At 57.3% G+C, this 15,837-nt stretch overlaps 1 protein-coding gene across 11 annotated transcripts; it reads left to right on the forward strand.

Moving 5' to 3' along the window:
* The first annotated feature begins 463 nt into the window (after nucleotides 1-463).
* Nucleotides 464-11,595, forward strand: SEMA3B (semaphorin 3B). Of its 11 annotated transcripts, none has more exons than XR_009505863.1 (20): nucleotides 468-527; nucleotides 1,625-3,144; nucleotides 4,660-4,846; nucleotides 5,552-5,709; nucleotides 5,853-5,915; nucleotides 6,323-6,442; nucleotides 6,522-6,615; nucleotides 6,819-6,938; nucleotides 7,873-8,018; nucleotides 8,114-8,225; nucleotides 8,329-8,398; nucleotides 8,478-8,622; nucleotides 8,979-9,198; nucleotides 9,459-9,550; nucleotides 9,627-9,668; nucleotides 9,906-10,063; nucleotides 10,160-10,215; nucleotides 10,308-10,447; nucleotides 10,555-10,639; nucleotides 10,809-10,897. XR_009505863.1 is itself a non-coding variant. In XM_059939702.1 (20 exons), the coding sequence occupies exons 4-20, from the start codon at nucleotides 4,738-4,740 to the stop codon at nucleotides 11,208-11,210; spliced, it is 2,247 nt and encodes a 748-aa protein (XP_059795685.1). In that variant the 5' UTR covers nucleotides 468-527; nucleotides 1,625-3,144; nucleotides 4,310-4,396; nucleotides 4,660-4,737; the 3' UTR covers nucleotides 11,211-11,595. The 11 variants fall into 11 exon arrangements, 10 of the variants coding, with proteins under 10 accessions (XP_059795683.1, XP_059795685.1, XP_059795687.1 ...); XM_059939702.1 differs by lacking the exon at nucleotides 10,555-10,639 and adding an exon at nucleotides 4,310-4,396 and having other exon boundaries at nucleotides 10,809-11,595; XM_059939704.1 differs by lacking the exon at nucleotides 10,555-10,639 and having other exon boundaries at nucleotides 1,625-1,705; nucleotides 2,986-3,144; nucleotides 10,809-11,595.
* The last annotated feature ends 4,242 nt before the right edge of the window (nucleotides 11,596-15,837 follow it).

The raw sequence follows: 15,837 nt of genomic DNA on the forward strand, positions 1-15,837 counted from the left end.
TCTGGCTACTGGGGAGAGGATTCTTGGGGCGGGCTCTGGTCTGCCCTCCCAGAGCATCCCGAGCCCCCAGCCAGTACTCCTGGGAGTCTCTCCCCCTGACTAGTAAGGGATTGTAGCATTTATGTTAATGTATGTTAATGAGTACAGGGTGCCTCCGGAGTCTACTTTGCCGCATTCCTGACACCTCCTCCCCCCCTCCCCCAGGCAATGGAGAAGGAGGGGAGAGGGAGGCCCCACCCCCAGGCCCCTCTTCCCCCCGCCCCGCTGGGCAACGAAGAAAACAGAAGTGAGTGAAGAGCTGTGATGTGGCTGGTGGGGGGGGCTCCCCCATCCCGGAGGGGCTGACCTCAGCCAGGGAGGAATGTGCAGGAGGCGGAGGGCAGGGGCGGAGCGGGTGGGGGTAGGGCCCCAGCTAGAGGCCCAGGGTTCTGGGTGGCCCCTCCCTCAGCCCCTCCACCTCAGCTCTGACTTGGCCCTCAGAAGGGAACAGGCAAGGAAGGAGGGGAGGAGCTCATCTTTCCGAAAAGGTGGGCTGGGGGTCCTCGGGGAGCCTGGAAACCAGGTGGGGGGTGGATGGGGGAAATGCCAGAAAGACCCTTCCCGGGAGATCCCCTGGAGTGGGTAGCAGATTGTCAGGGAAGTTAGGCCTCAGCTGGGCTTTCCAGGGCCCACTTTCCACCGCTTCCCTCCCCCCATGCCTAAGTCCTCAGGGTAGCACGTCCTAGTACCCACGTGACCGGAAGAGGGAAAGGTCGAGACTTTGGAGCCACCAGCCCTGATGGCTAAAGCAGGTGTGAGTGGGGAGCCAAGGCCCAACCCAGCCCAGGCTGGGCACTGGGAGTGTTGGCTGTAGCCTTCCTCAAATGGATGTCTCACCCCAGCCCAGTCGCACCACCCAGAGTCCAGGCAGGGTGCAAGGGGCAGGCCCAGCTGGCGATGAGGCCTGGGGAGGCAGGTGCTGGGACTTGGCACAATCCACTTATTTCCAGAAGGAAAAACCAAGGCCTTGGCAGGCTGTGCCACTGATAGGCAGCACCAGAGACCCAAGCTGCCTCCCCTGGTTTGTTCCATTCTGTCGAGACCCAGGCCCAGGCTGCATGATTCCAGAATCCTTGGGGACTTCCAGAGCCCAGTGTGACCCACAGCCAGTGACCCTGCCCCTAGAGGGCTGCCTCCATAAGTTTCCTACCCAGGGTCTGCATACGCTGGGACCTGGGGCTGAGGAGCAGAAAGGAGACCTTGTGGGATGGGGACAACTTGAGCTCCCACTCCTGGGGATCTCCCTTCCTGCTCCAGGGAGGGGGACACATCTGGAAGTGGGAAGGCAATGCCAAGGGCTCAGGTGGGCCAGGAACAGCCCAGTCCCTTCGGCTGGGGGTTGAGTCCCAGGGTGTTGGACAGATGGGGGGGGGGGGTCCTGGTCCCATTTTCCAGTATGGACACTGGGTTGGGGGTGGGGATGAAACAGAGGCTGGGACCCTGGGCCTGAAGAACTAAAAGCAGTGGGGGCAAGTAGGGGGTACCGTGCAGTTGGGTAGGGACCTCAAAAGCACTTGCTGATCTTGGCTGCTTGGGTGGAAAATTGTAAACAGCCAAAGAATTTTGTTTGCTTGCATGAGGCCAGGGGACGCTGCCCAGGTCCAAGGCAAAAGAGCCTGGGAGGAGGGAGAGGCCACATCCTGGAAGCCCAGGAGCTCAGGCAGGGGTATGTCACCCCCACTCCCCCTCCTGAAGGCCCCTGGTCCTCCCACTAACCCCCACCCTTCACCTGCCCATCAGCCAGCCAGGCAGGGCCAGAAACACCAGGCCTGAAGTTCAGGAAAGAGGGGCATGGCCCCACCCTGGATGGGCACAGACACTTCTACTCCAGGGACTTGGCAGGAGATGGGCAGCAGAACCACGCACACTTGAAGTGCCCACATGGCCTCCCTCACAGACCCCTGAGGAGCTGCTGATAGCCTTGGGGAGGATGTAGGAGGATGCATTTTGGGGGGATTGAGGGGTGGAAGCCCACCTTCAAGCCCTGGTATGTTCACCCAGGTGGACCTGAGGGCCCCCCTTGACCATTGTCAACATTCAATCCCTCCAAGGAAGTAGCCCTGGCAGTACAAACAGGGTGTGTCCACCAGACTCACCTTTAGGCCAAGACCCCAGACCCTTCCCAAATGAGGCGCTGAGGTGTAGGAGCCCCATCCTATCTTTGAAGCCCCCTTGGGTACCTCACTCTGTATTTGGTGGGGCAGTTCCTCCCACCTTCAACCTTGGAAGAACGACTGGAGTTCATGGAGATGGCATAGAATGCCCCTCACCTCCCAGCAGAGACATGGGACCACCGGTCAGGACGGGTCTCTGGATGGTCCCACACCCTGCAGTGCAGAAGTGAGACTTGCTGCCTGCCTCCCTGCCCTGCCTGCCCCTCTGGCCCTCTTCTCCCGCCCCAGACTGGCTGTCATCAAAGCCACTGCCAGCCAGGTGACAGAAGTACTAAGTGGCCCAAGCCCTAAGGAAGGACTGGGGCAGGGTCTTGGGGGCCCATCAAACCTCCACTTGAGAACCCCCTCTCCGACCTCTGACCGGCCCTTCCCAGCTGGCTCCTGGGGACTGAGGTGGCAGCTGAGCCCCTCATTACCCACCTCCAGCTCCCCAGCTATGGAGGGACAAGTGAAGAAACGAGTCCCTGGGGGTGCCCCGTCTGACCAATCCCTCTGCCGGAGCTGCCTGGGGCTAGGGGGTCTCTATTGCTTCTTCCTTATTTGCCTTGACTGCCGGCCCCACTTCCAGGACCGCTGCGTGGGGCATCCTGCTCTGAAGCCCTACGGGGGAGGGGTCGGCCCTACCCGCCCCTCCCTTGTGCCCGCTCCGCTCTGGCCACCAACTCCAGCCGGTCCGGCTGCCTGCCCAGTCACCCGATCCGCCCCGTAAACTTGACGGCGGGGCGCGGCTGGCTTGGTGGGGGCGGGGGCTGCTCCTTAAAGGAGCCGTCAGAGGGTGCCCTGGGGCCCCTCGGCTTCTCCCCTTCTGCAGGGTGAGAAGGGGCCAGGGTGAGGAGCCGCTGCTGCCGGAGCTCTCGGTGGAGTGTGGGAAGGCAATCTGGTGTTTTGTGACGTCGCAGACCTCACGGGCCTAGAAGAGGCAGCGGCAAGTGTCAGTGGAAGGAAGGAGGGAGGTGGGAGTCCTAGGGTGGGAGGGGTCTGGAAGCGGCGGAGCTAGGCGGGGGTTTGGGGAGAGCAGTCTGGAACGTGCCCCGGCAGCTGTGCCCCTTGCTTGAATGCACCCCAGGACCTAGCCCCACGCCAGGGCTACTGTGCCCGGCACCTGCCCAGCTAACTTCTGGGAAGGAGGGTGGGCATTGCAGCCAGAGCCTGGCCCCATCTGAGAGGTCCAGGGAAGGGCTCTGGCTCAGAGAAGTGGAGGGTCTCAAAGATGGGGAAACCCTGAGGGCGAAGACGGGATGGAGAGGCTCAGGGAGACTCTGGAGGCTGGAGAGGGAAGGGCAGCTCACCCGAGCTGGGGGTGAGAATCTGCTTCAGGACCTTGGCTCTCCCCACTTGATTCCTCTTGGGTCTGAAGTCTGAGCTCACAGAATTTCTGTGTGTGACCAGCCCCTCCCACCCTCTGGGGTGGGGAGAGAGAGGTCAAGCACAAAGCTGGGGCTGCTGGATCCAAGTGGGAGCAGCTCCCAAATCAGAAACTGAGGCGTCTGCCCAGCCCTGGGTCTCCCGGCTGCACTTCTCCCTCTGAGAAGTGGGTTTCTGGGGTGTCTCAGAGTTGAAGGCAGTGATTGACGCTGCAGTTATAATTTGCTCACCTGCATGTCCAGAGAGACTTGTACACTTGTGCACAAACACATACACACATGTGCAACACAAACACGTATATTCTTACAAAGTGTACACACCCCCAGACATGTACACACTGTGTAGACATGCATACAATGCCGTGTGTGCACACATGCATGCCACACCTACGTGTGTAATACAACGCACACGCCACATGGTTTCACATAGATATGTACACATATGACTGCATACACACTACACACACACATACATACACACTGCGGAATACAGATACACAAAGGGATCCTTAGAAGCACATTCACACTCAAAGACGCCCACACCATTGGCTCCAGCTCCAAATGTGCTTCTGTTCCTCTGTGGGCCCGTGGGTGCACAGCTACCTCCAGAGGCCTGACCCCCCTCCTGTTACCCTCACGCCCATGACTGTCTTGTTTTGCTCATTACACTTGGCACCACTGCAATGACTACACCAATCTGAGTCCTTGTTGGTACTCTGCCCCCTCCTGCAGGAGGACCTTGTCTGTGTGCCCCACTGCCCCCAGCCCCAGTCCCAGGCTGGCATGACGTAGGCACGCAGAGTTTGTGAATTAATGTCTGTGAGTGTGTGTACAGGAGGGCGGGTTACTGGGGAGGGTGACGTGGTGGGGCAGGCGCCTGCCAGTGTGGGGTTGACCCCGAGGGTGTGCCCAGCGTGGGTGTGTCTGTGATTATGGCCAGGCAGGGCACCCTCCAAGGGAGAGGAGGGCTTGCAAGTGGAATGCGACCCCCCAGCCTCTTTCCCCTAGGGGCTGTAATCTGATCCCTGGGGACTCCCCCCAGCCTCCCTCCCTCGCCCTCGCTGCAGCTCCTTCTCTTCCAGATCCCGGGGCAGAGTCCAGGGTGGCTCAAGGCTCCTCCACACACGCCCGCTGAACCCTGAGCTCCCTGAGCTGCAGGGATGGGGCGGGCTGAGGCCGCCGCCATGATCCCAGGCCTGGCCCTGCTCTGGGTGGCAGTGCTGGGGGGTGCTGCCCCCAGCATGCCACGCCTTCGCCTCTCCTTCCAAGGTAGGTGCACCTGGCAGGCGGGAGGGCCCACCTCAGCGTGGGCAGGAAAGGGGCCCAGTGTGGGTAGGGGGCATTGTGTTTGCTGTTGCACTGTGTGTGTGCCACCGGCTGGGTTGGATTGGGGGCACGCTCAGGCCATCTCCAATTAACCCTTTCCTGGCCTCAGTCCCCAAGCTCTCTGCCCACATTCTCCTCATGCTTTCCCAGGAAGCATGGCAACAGATCCTGCCTCTGTTCCATCCCCTGCTCCCAGGGAAGTTGAGATGTGGGGACCATTAGAGCCCCCTTCCCACACCCCCTACACAGGGTGGTTACTAGGCAGTGGCATCATACTGAACCTAGGCTGGTGGCAGAGAACCCTCAGCCTGACTTTGGGGTTGGGGTTCTGGCTGTCCCAACATGCAGGCCTACCCCAGAACCCTTGCCTCCTCGTGCGCTCGCCTGGAGACACTACTTGTCTGAGGTTGCCCTAGAAGCTCCACCTGCTTCCCCCCTGGGGGCAGGGGTGGGCTGCACTGCCCACCCTGGAAGCTCTGCCCCTGGGTGGGCCTGTCCCCCTGAGTGTAAACTCACACGCGTGTAAATTCACATGTGTGTGGGCCAGGTCACATGTACAACCTTGGCCTGTGAGAGAGACAACAGGCAGGGCCTGGGAGAAGCTTCTAGCATGACTGGCGAATCCTCAGTGGTGTCCCCACCCCACAGAGCTCCAGGCCCAGCACGGTCTCCGGACCTTCAGGCTGGAGAGGACGTGCTGCTATGAAGCTTTGCTGCTGGATGAGGAGCGTGGGCGCCTGTTTGTGGGCGCCGAGAACCATGTGGCCTCCCTCAGCCTGGACAACATTAGCAAGCGGGCCAAGAAGGTGCCAGGGACCCCCAGCCTCAGCACTGCCCCGGGACCCCACTCCAGGCTTCCTGGAGGAAGGGCCCCCTGAGTGGACACCCTCAGCATAGAGAACATCCCGAGTCCCTGACCTGTGTTCTCCCTCCCCCACCCTCCCCATAGCTGGCCTGGCCGGCCCCTGTGGAATGGCGAGAGGAGTGCAACTGGGCAGGGAAGGACATTGGCGTGAGTGTTGGCTGCCTGGGTGGGAGTGGGGAGGGTCAGCCCCTCACTCTAGAGATGGGCAGTGCTAAAACAGAGGCCTGCCTGTTCTGGCTATGATGGGGGCAGGAGGGTTGAGGTGGCTGAGGTCCAGAGGTAGTGAGTCAGGGTGGGGGCTATGTGATTCTTCTTGGAGGCCTCTGCGTCATGGGGGGCAATGCAGGCATGCTTCCCAATGAACCCATTCTGGTGAGAGGTGAGCCGGGCTGGTCACCAAGGGCACCTGAGTCCCTAGAGCCCATGTTAGTACTTGCCTGGACTAATGCAGAAAAGAAGAAGGGGTGGGAGTGCCACTGGTGAGCTGGGAGCCCTTAAGGCCACCTCCCTGGGGGAGGCCTCATTGTTCCTGCCCCTGCCCGCGTGCACGCTAGACTGAGTGCATGAACTTCGTGAAGTTGCTGCACGCCTACAACCGCACCCACTTGCTGGCCTGTGGCACAGGGGCCTTCCACCCAACCTGTGCATTTGTGGAGGTGGGCCAGCGGCTGGAGGTAAGGCCAGGTCTGGTCAGGGAGGGAGGTTGGGAGGGTAAGGAAGGGCCTGCAGTAACAACTGCCCCCTGCCTCCCAGGAGCCCATGCTTCGGCTGGACCTTCAAAGGCTAGAGGATGGCAAGGGCAAGAGTCCTTATGACCCCAGGCATCGGGCTGCCTCCGTGCTGGTGGGTGAGTCCAAAGGCTGGGGCCCCAAGAGAGCTCCTGGAACCCCTCAGAGACTCTAGTATCTCACAAAGTCCCAAGACCCTCCCTAGAGCCCCAGGGATCCCCCATAGCCTCACTGGCTCCCCAAGAGCCCCCAGAGCTCCATAGTGCCCCCAACCCACCACAAGAGCCTTTGGTTTCACTAAGCAGCCTTGCCATGTCTACAGGGGAAGAGTTGTACTCGGGAGTAGCCGCAGACCTCATGGGCCGGGATTTTACCATCTTCCGCAGCTTGGGTCAGCGTCCAAGTCTCCGAACAGAACCACACGATTCCCGCTGGCTCAACGGTGAAAGGCTGGTGGGACTGTTGGGAGGGGGCCCTCATCTCCAACAGAGCAGGTGCTGAGTAAGGCTCATAAAGGGAGTGAGCAATGAGTGCTCACCAGGTAGCTACCCTGGGTCAAGCCCTGCACTAGGCACTGGGTCGCAGGGCGGACAAGATAGGTATGGCCCGTGCCCTCTTTGAGTTCACAGACCTCAGAATGAATACACAATAAGATCAGTTCCAATGGCCAGGAGATATAATGACAGAATGGAGAGGAAGGGAAAAGGAGACTAGGCAGCTGTGGTGGTGGTGGGAGGGTTGGGGAAAGGAAGCCACCCTGCTGAGAAAAGGTATGCGCTAATGCCCAAAACACAGCAGGATTGCGGGAAGAGCATAAGACTATTCCAAGCAGAGGGAATAATTAGTGCAAAGACCCTGGGGGCAGGAACAAGCCAAGGAACAGACTCATGAAGGGAGCAATGATAAGGGGTCCGGACTGTCAGCACAGGGTAGGGCCAGGGTAGATTATTCTAAGAGTGATGAGACCCAGCAGAGTATTTGAAGCAGGAGTGGGGGCATCTACTTCCTGCAGAGAGGAAGATTCATGAGTGAAGGTAAAACCAGATACCCCATATCCCTCCTTTCTTGGCCCACTGGCATAGAGAACTGCCAGGGGAGAGGCGAGAGGCCCACCACTGGCCAGGGTCGGCCTGCCTGTGGGGCCAGGTAGCCATGGTCTCTGCTGCCCTCTCGTGGCTGCTTCTTGACTCGCAGGCCCTCTTCCTTTCGATTGTGTCCTCCGGGAGCACCATCTGAACTTGGTCCTAGAGGCTGGGTGGTCAGCTGCTGCCCTGAGGGCTTCTGCCGGCACGAAAGGAAGGGGAGGCAGTGCCTGGGCCTCCTAGCAGGGGGCAGGGCCAGGACCTTGCTGACCCCACGCCTCCTGCTGTGGCCAGAGCCCAAGTTTGTCAAGGTCTTTTGGATCCCGGAGAGTGAGAACCCGGACGACGACAAGATCTACTTCTTCTTCCGTGAGTCGGCAGTGGAGGCCACGCCGGCCCTGGGACGCCTGTCTGTGTCCCGCGTTGGCCAGATCTGCAGGGTGAGGAGTCCCTGGGCCACATTTGGTGATCTTGCCACCGCCCCTTTGCCTGTCTGTCGGGGCCTCGCCCTCATCCCCTCCTACTGACCCCGCAGAACGACGTGGGTGGCCAGCGCAGCCTGGTCAACAAGTGGACTACGTTCCTGAAGGCGCGGCTGGTGTGCTCAGTGCCCGGTGCTGAGGGCGATACGAACTTTGACCAGCTCCGTAAGTGCCAGGAGTGGAGGATGGGGGTGTGGGGAGGGGATGCAGGGGCGCAGACCCTGAGCCTGGCTGTGCACCCTCCCCCAACTCGGTCCCTTCCCTGCAGAGGACGTGTTCCTGCTGTCCTCGCGGGATCGCTGGACCCCGCTGCTCTATGCTGTCTTCTCCACGACCAGGTGAGGTGTGGGAGGTAGTGGGGCAAGGCTGGCTAGGCCCCACTTGAGCCCCTTACTCCACTTACATCTTCACCTGCAGCAGCATCTTCCAGGGCTCCGCAGTGTGCGTGTACAGCATGAATGATGTGCGCCGGGCCTTCCTGGGACCCTTTGCACACAAGGAGGGGCCCATGCACCAGTGGGTGTCCTACCAGGGCCGTGTCCCCTACCCCCGACCTGGCATGGTGCGTAGCCCAGGGACTCCCACCACAACCCACTTAAAGCTTCAGGGGTGGAGAACTTGGCCTGGGGTTTTCTTGGTGAATGTTGTGTCTTCTTTTTTTTATGGGTGGGAAAACATCATCTTCATTAGACAGGGCTCCTCAGGGGAAGGCCATGTTTTCCCCTCAGACCCCCAAAGGCAAGGCTGGAGTTCCTCTTCAGATTCCCAGGGCAGGGTTCTGTCCAACACCCGCCCCCTGTGCGCACGTGCGCACACACACACTCACACATGCTCCAGGTTCCGGGAGGTGTCCTGTGGACGGCTGCCCACCAGGCCTTCACATCCACATCCTTGTCATGCCTCCTTCCCACCCCCCAGTGCCCCAGCAAGACCTTTGGCACCTTCAGTTCCACCAAGGACTTTCCTGATGATGTCATCCAGTTTGCCCGGAACCACCCCCTCATGTACAATTCGGTCCTGCCCATGGGGGGGCGCCCCCTCTTCCAACAAGTGGGTGCCGGGTACACCTTCACCCAGATCACCGCGGACCGTGTAGCAGCTGTTGACGGATACTACGACGTCCTCTTCATTGGCACAGGTCAGTGTCCTGCCATGACCACCCACAAGACCCAGCCCAGGCTCTTTGGCCTGTTAGTGGAAGCTCCCCCTGTTCAGTCCCATCTCCATATTTTTCTGGGGGCTATGCCCCCATCTCCTTCTGGATGCTGCTCTGATTGCTCCAACCCACATTCTTCACCATCCCAACCATGCAGAGGGTGGAGGCCTCAGAGGTGAGGAGACCCCTGGCCCTGGCTCTCAGGGAACACAAGGAGTCACTCACCCTTCTCATCCCTGCAGATGCTGGCACCGTGCTGAAGGTGATCTCCGTCCCCAGGGGTGGCCGGCCTAATGCTGAGGGGCTGCTCCTGGAGGAGCTGCACATGTTTGAGGTGAGGCCTAGCCCCCGTTGCCTGGGGTACCCCCACCCCACGGAGCCCTGACCCCAGCACCCCTCCTCCCTCTCAGGACTCAGCTGCTGTCACCAGCATGCAAATCTCCTCCAAGAGGGTAAGTGACCAGAAGGCTTGGGGGTGGAATGGACCCAGCCTGTTCCCAGGTGCCCCCACCCCCATTCTTCTCTTGGTAATTACAAGCCCCAGTTTCCAGTACAGGCTCTGCCCTCACTAGACTGTGGGACCTGAGACCTCAGTGTTCCCTTTTGTCAAATGGGGGAAGGGATCCCTGACCTATGGGAGGCGGGCACGGGGCCACCCTCGGTCAGCCTGGAGCCCCTTGTACCCCTAGCACCAACTGTACGTAGCCTCTCGGAGCGGGGTGGCCCAGATCCCGTTGCACCGCTGCGCTGCCCACGGCCGCGCCTGTGCCGAATGCTGTCTGGCACGTGACCCTTACTGTGCCTGGGATGGGGCCGCGTGCACGCGCTTCCAGGCCAGTGGCAAGAGGTGGGTAGGATCAGGGTCGGGCTGCCTGGAGGGAGTCTTTATCCGCCCCTGGCTAAAAGAAGGGCTCACGGAGGCTCTAATGTCCCCCCTCCCCAGGAGGTTCCGACGGCAGGATGTAAGGAACGGCGACCCCAGCACACTGTGCACCGGGGGTGAGTGTCCCAGCTGCTCCCACCCCCCAACCCTTAAAGATTGCCCCACCCTGCCCTGCCTTGTCTGAATCTGACATTCCCTTTGCCCCAAGACTCATCCCATCCTGCGCTGCTGGAGCGGAAGGTGTTCGGTGTGGAGGGAGGTAGCGCCTTCCTGGAGTGTGAGCCCCGCTCGCTGCAGGCGCGCGTGGAGTGGACCTTCCAGCGCGCGGGGGAGGCGGCCTACACTCAGGTGAGCCTCCCGTCACTCCCCTCCCAACCAGGCCCTTGTTCCGACGCCTACGTCCAGGAAGTGCCCGCCCTGATTAATGAGGCCCTTGGCCTGCTCCGCACATCTAGATGCGATCCAGCTCCGCCCAGTGAGTCTCCGCCCAACCAGACCCCTAACGCCTAGTTTGGCCCCTTGCCTGCACTCCGCATCCTGGTGAGGCCCCATTCCTCTAACTAGGCTCCTGACGCCCGCGCCCCAGCCCAGTCTGAAGGAAGCCCCGCCCTTGCCCCGCCCACTGGGAGGGGTCTCTGACGCGCCCCCACGATAAGGCGAGCCCCGCCCCGTTTCCTAACGCCCCGCCTCACGCTGATCCGGCCCGCAGGTACCCGCAGAGGAGCGAGCAGAACGCACGACGCGGGGCTTGCTGCTTCGCTGGTTGCGGCGTGGGGACTCAGGCGTGTACCTGTGCGCAGCCGTGGAGCAGGGCTTTTCGCAGCCAATGCGTCGCCTGGTGCTGCACGTGCTGAGTGCTGCTCAGGCTGAAAGGCTGGCCCGTACCGAGGACGCTGCGCCCGTCGCGCCGCCGGGCCCCAAGCTCTGGTACCGGGACTTCCTGCAGCTGGTGGAGCCGGGCGGCGGTGGTACGAACTCCCTGCGAATGTGTCGTCCGCAGCCCGCGCTGCGCCCACCGCCTCCCGAGTCGCGGAGGAAGGGCCGCAACCGGAGGACACACGCCCCAGAACCGCGTGCTGAGCGGGGGCCGCGCAGCGCAGCGCACTGGTGACTCGGCCGTCCTCACGCTGGGGACTGGAGAGGTGGCAGCAGCAGGGAGAGGGGGCGGTCAGACCCTGGGAAGCAGCTAGGGGCCCGGCACACAGCGGTTCCTGGTGGAGGGAAGACACCGACCCGACAGGCCCTGGCCAAGAGGCAGCCATGCCGGCTTATTTATTAACAGAGAATAATCCTTGAATGTAACCCCGATAGGGGCGGCCCAGGCTGCGCACAGGGTCCAGCTGGTCAGGAGGAGGCAGAGAATCAGGGTCCCCGAGCAACGACCTGGGTGGGGGAGGTGCCCAGAATGCCCACCCTGGGGTAAGGGCCACCTCTTTGGGCAGTGAGCAGAAAGCTGTGAACAGGCTGGGGGGGGTGGGGGTGGGGCAGGCCGACTGTACTAATGCAATAAACATGTTATCAGCTGAAGCTGGAACGGCCCCATCAGACAGCCGCTGGTCTTAGTGTTACTGACCCAGGTTCTTGGACTCTTTAATCAATAGAAGTTGGTAAGAGGTCAGATGAGAAATTCGGGCAAGGCTTTATTGGGGCTCATGCTGCAGCACAAGGGAGTGAAAATAAGAAACAGGTGCCCAACAAGCAACAGGTGCCCTTGCTTGCTTGCTGGGGGAACAAGGGTTTGGGGGAGGGTGGCTCCGAGCTGGTTCCTTGAGTGAGAGTAGGGGCACATCCATGGGTCAGGCCAGAGGGGTGGCTTAGGTTGTCTACCCACCGTCTTGGTGGTGTCGTGTGCAGGAAATATGAGTAGTCCCCTGCTTTTCTCCCAACACCTCAGAAGTGGCAGTTGGGTTTTTGGTTTTTTTGCGTCTTGCTCATAATTTGCCCCAGTTGCAGGTGTGTGTGGTTATTTTTAGTCCCTTATAGTTTCTTGTATTCTGTTGCTCCAGGAGATGTTTGTCCAGGTGTAAGCACTGCAGCAAAGGGACCCAGGTCCCAGCCTGTCTCATTCCCCCCTGAGGGATTCTACACCCTTTATTTTTAAGGATTAAGGGACCGAAGGTCTCTTCTTCTGAAATGTCTTCCTGCTGGACAGGGGCTGCAGATCCTAACGTGCCCTAGAGGTATAGAAGTCCCTTGCTGACTGTTTTAGGGACCTGGGTTACCCTTGTCTGGAATGGGTTGAAATCCTTGAGCCATCATGAGCCTTCCTTGAAACTGTTGGAGCCTAGAAAACACAAACAACCAAAAGCTTAAACAGACAAGGGCCAAAAAGGAGAAGAACAATAATAGCCACAAGAGAGCCTAGGAAGGGAAGGAATCATGTTAACTTTGGGAGGGCTTCCCTAACTGCTGACCAGACAACGGAGGCGATATCACCCCTGCCAAAATTGTGAAGCCATTCTGCTTGGGTGTATATTTCTTTAATATTAACTTCTGTCTGTCCTGTGACACTGATTTAGGTGCAGCAGGAAGTAATAGTTATCCCACAGATTGTGCCTTGTTCTGTCAGAAGGTAATCAAGAGCTAGATGATTATCAAGAGCTGCATTAACCAAAGTAACGGGAGGTCTTAAGTCCTGTTAAGACTTGCCCTGTCTGTGTTATCACATAACCAAGCTGTCTGGTGAGATTTCTCAGTGTTGCTTCATGATAAGGGAAGCCTCCCCATGGAGCTGCCAGTCCTGTGGCCAGCGCTGCCCCTGCTAAGATCATTCCTAGTGCTCTCCGGGTTTGGTGGTGAGCTAGAGTGGTCCTGTTATAGATCACAATCCCTCTTAGCCCTGTAGTTCCTAGAGGGCACTCTCCTATGAAGTGGACATTATCAGTGCACTTATAGGCCAGAGTTTGGTTGGAGAAGGACAGGGTCTGGCCATAAATTTTCTAACATATGATGGTTTGGATGTCCACAGAGGAAAACAAACCCTTCAGGGGTGCAGGCCTGAACGTCTGTCTCACAGGGGTTAAGATTTGATAGTCCTTGAAGGACATAGCTGTTGCTACTACCTGTTCGACTAGGGGGGGACAGCAAACTGTTATTGGTAATTTAGATCATATGATGTTATAAGAATCTCTCTCTCTCTTTTATTTTTATCTTTGGCTGTGTGGGATCTCAGTTCCCCGACCAGATATTGAACCCGGGCCACAGCAGTGAAAGCCTGGAATCCTAACCACTAGGCCACCAGAGAACTCCTGCAAAGCTCTTGTTAATGCAGTTAGCTCAGCATTCTGGGCCAATGTCTGTGGTGGCAGGGCCTTGGTTTCTCTGACTTCATCTAGACCAACTATGGCATACCCTGCCTTCCGAGTTCCCATCTCTATAACACTGCTCCCGTCAGTAAACCATTTGACCTCAGGGCTGTCAAGAGGTTCATGTAGAAGATCAGACCTGCTGGAGTAAGTTTGTTCTATGATCTCTATACAGTGATGCAGTAAATCTCTACTCCCGACAACTGGAAGGAGGGTTGCCGGGTTCAGGGTTTGGCACACCTTTATGTCAAGGGTGTCCATGAGGAGAGCCTGATATCTTGTCAGTCTTCCTCCAGTCAACCAATGATGTCCTTTGACGTCCAGTACAGATTGTACTTGATGACGGATTAATACATCTAAGTGTTGTCCCAGGTTGAGCTTGGAAGCCTCATTAACTAAGAGACCTGTGGCTGGTATTGCCCGTGAAAATAAGAAACAGGTGCCCAACAAGCAACAGGTGCCCTTGCTTGCTTGCTGGGGGAACAAGGGTTTGGGGGAGGGTGGCTCCGAGCTGGTCCCTTAAATGGAGTGAGAGTAGGGGCACATCCAGGTTGCTGGGCCATCCCAGGGTTATTGAGTCCAGTTGTTTTGAAAAGTAAGCCACTGGTCTCTGATCTGGTCCCACATCTGATCCCAGCTTTTGGGTCAGGACTCCTAGCGCTATCCCTGACTTCTCATGAGCATATTGGTTGTTGAGCATATTTGGCTTGTCCAAATTTGGAAGTCCCAGTGCTAGTGTTCTGTTTAACTCAGCCTTTAGAGTCTCAAAGTCCCATTGGTGGTCCCTATTCTGGTGAAGGAGTTCCCTTTCTTTTCCCTTTAGAGCCTTATAGGGACTTTGCTGGTGGTCCAGTAGTTAAGACTCTGTGCTTCCACTGCAGGGGGTACGGTTCTATCCCTGGTTAGGGAACTAAGATCCCACATGCTCTGCGGTGAGGCCAAAACACACACACACACAAAACACAAAAACAATTATCTAGAGCCTTATATAGGGGTTTGGCTATAATGCCATAATTTGGAATTCAGATATGACAGAACCCAGCCATCCTGAGAAAGCCTTGGAGTTGCCTCTATGTGGTTGGAGATGGTAATGCACTAATTGCTATTCTTTTTTTAAAAAAATTTATTTATTTTTATTTATTTTATGGCTGTGTTGGGTCTTTGTTTCTGTGCGAGGGCTTTCTCTAGTTGTGGCAAGCGGGGGCCACTCTTCATCGCGGTGCACGGGCCTTTCACTATCGTGGCCTCTCTTGTTGCGGAGCACAGGCTCCAGACGTGCAGGCTCAGTAGTTGTGGCTCACGGGCCTAGTTGCTCCGCGACATGTGGGATCTTCCCAGACCAGGGCTTGAACCCGTGTCCCCTGCATTGGCAGGCAGATTCTCAACCACTGCGCCACCAGGGAAGCCCCTGTCCCTAAGCTTTTCAGGGTTCTCTGAGAACCTGCCAAATCACTCCTTACAGATTTCTAGGTCCCCCAGTGAGAAGGGATCACACACTCTAGTAATTCCTCTGTTTTCCTGGAGCGGGTAAAAGCCTGGTGGGGCAAAAGTGCGGGCAACTTTGAACCTGATCAGAGCCCCGTTGGGGAAAGCACCGCGGGTACTGATTTTGAGGTTTCTGATTTGCCAGGGTAAGGTGTGGGGCTGGGGGCTGAGGGAGATGGTGAAGGGGAAGAAATGGGGGCCTGACAATGAGGCTCGGTGTGCTGACGGCTACTTGGCGGTTGAAAGAGGGGATCCGTGAGAAGGTCTGGCTTCACACCTTTTGGGGGAAACCTGGAAATAGAGACTAAACACACATGACAAGAATCCCTCAGACCTTAATCTTGATAAAGTTTTATAAAGGCCTGTACATATGGGACTTCTCCCCATTTGGGGGACTGTTAACAAAACAAGTCCAGTAGTAAAATGGTGTTAAAGATAAGGGATTCATTCTCTGACCACTTCTGATGGTCATCCAAAGCATTTTGGGGCCAGGCTGTGTTGCAAGAAAAAATCAGCTTATTCCTTTTTTTTTCCTTAATTTTAAAAAATTTTGTACTGGAGTATAGTTGATGTATAATGTTGTGTTAGTTTCAGTTGTACAGTTAAGTGATTCAGTTATATATATATATATATATATATATAAGTATCCATTCTTTTTCAGATTCTTTTGCCATATAAGTGAATAATTACAGAATATTGAGTAGAGTTCCTTGTGCTATATATTAGTAGGTCTCTGTAGATTATTTTTTTTAACAATGGAAGACACTTTATTATTTTTTTAAAATCATCTCTCAACATTTCAACTCTGGGTAGAAATCAAACGCATAGATCATCTTTTTGATAAAAAGTAGTGTGTATACTTAAATCCCAAACTCCAAATTTATCCCTCACCTGCATGTTTCTTCCTGACTCATCCCCAGCAAGCATAAGTTGGCTTTCTTTTTTTAT

The sequence above is a fragment of the Balaenoptera ricei genome, chromosome 11 (assembly GCF_028023285.1).
Source record: "Balaenoptera ricei isolate mBalRic1 chromosome 11, mBalRic1.hap2, whole genome shotgun sequence".
Classification (NCBI taxonomy): domain Eukaryota; kingdom Metazoa; phylum Chordata; class Mammalia; order Artiodactyla; family Balaenopteridae; genus Balaenoptera; species Balaenoptera ricei.

What these genes read in the sequence shown, in the direction of transcription:
- SEMA3B (XM_059939700.1), top strand. Translation starts at nt 4,738, where the DNA reads ATGGGGCGGGCTGAGGCCGCCGCCATGATCCCAGGCCTGGCCCTGCTC. An exon ending in TTAGCAAGCGGGCCAAGAAG is followed by an intron (nt 5,710 to 5,852) that starts GTGCCAGGGACC and finishes CCCTCCCCATAG; the next exon opens with CTGGCCTGGCCGGCCCCTGT. An exon ending in CGATTCCCGCTGGCTCAACG is followed by an intron (nt 6,939 to 7,872) that starts GTGAAAGGCTGG and finishes TGCTGTGGCCAG; the next exon opens with AGCCCAAGTTTGTCAAGGTC.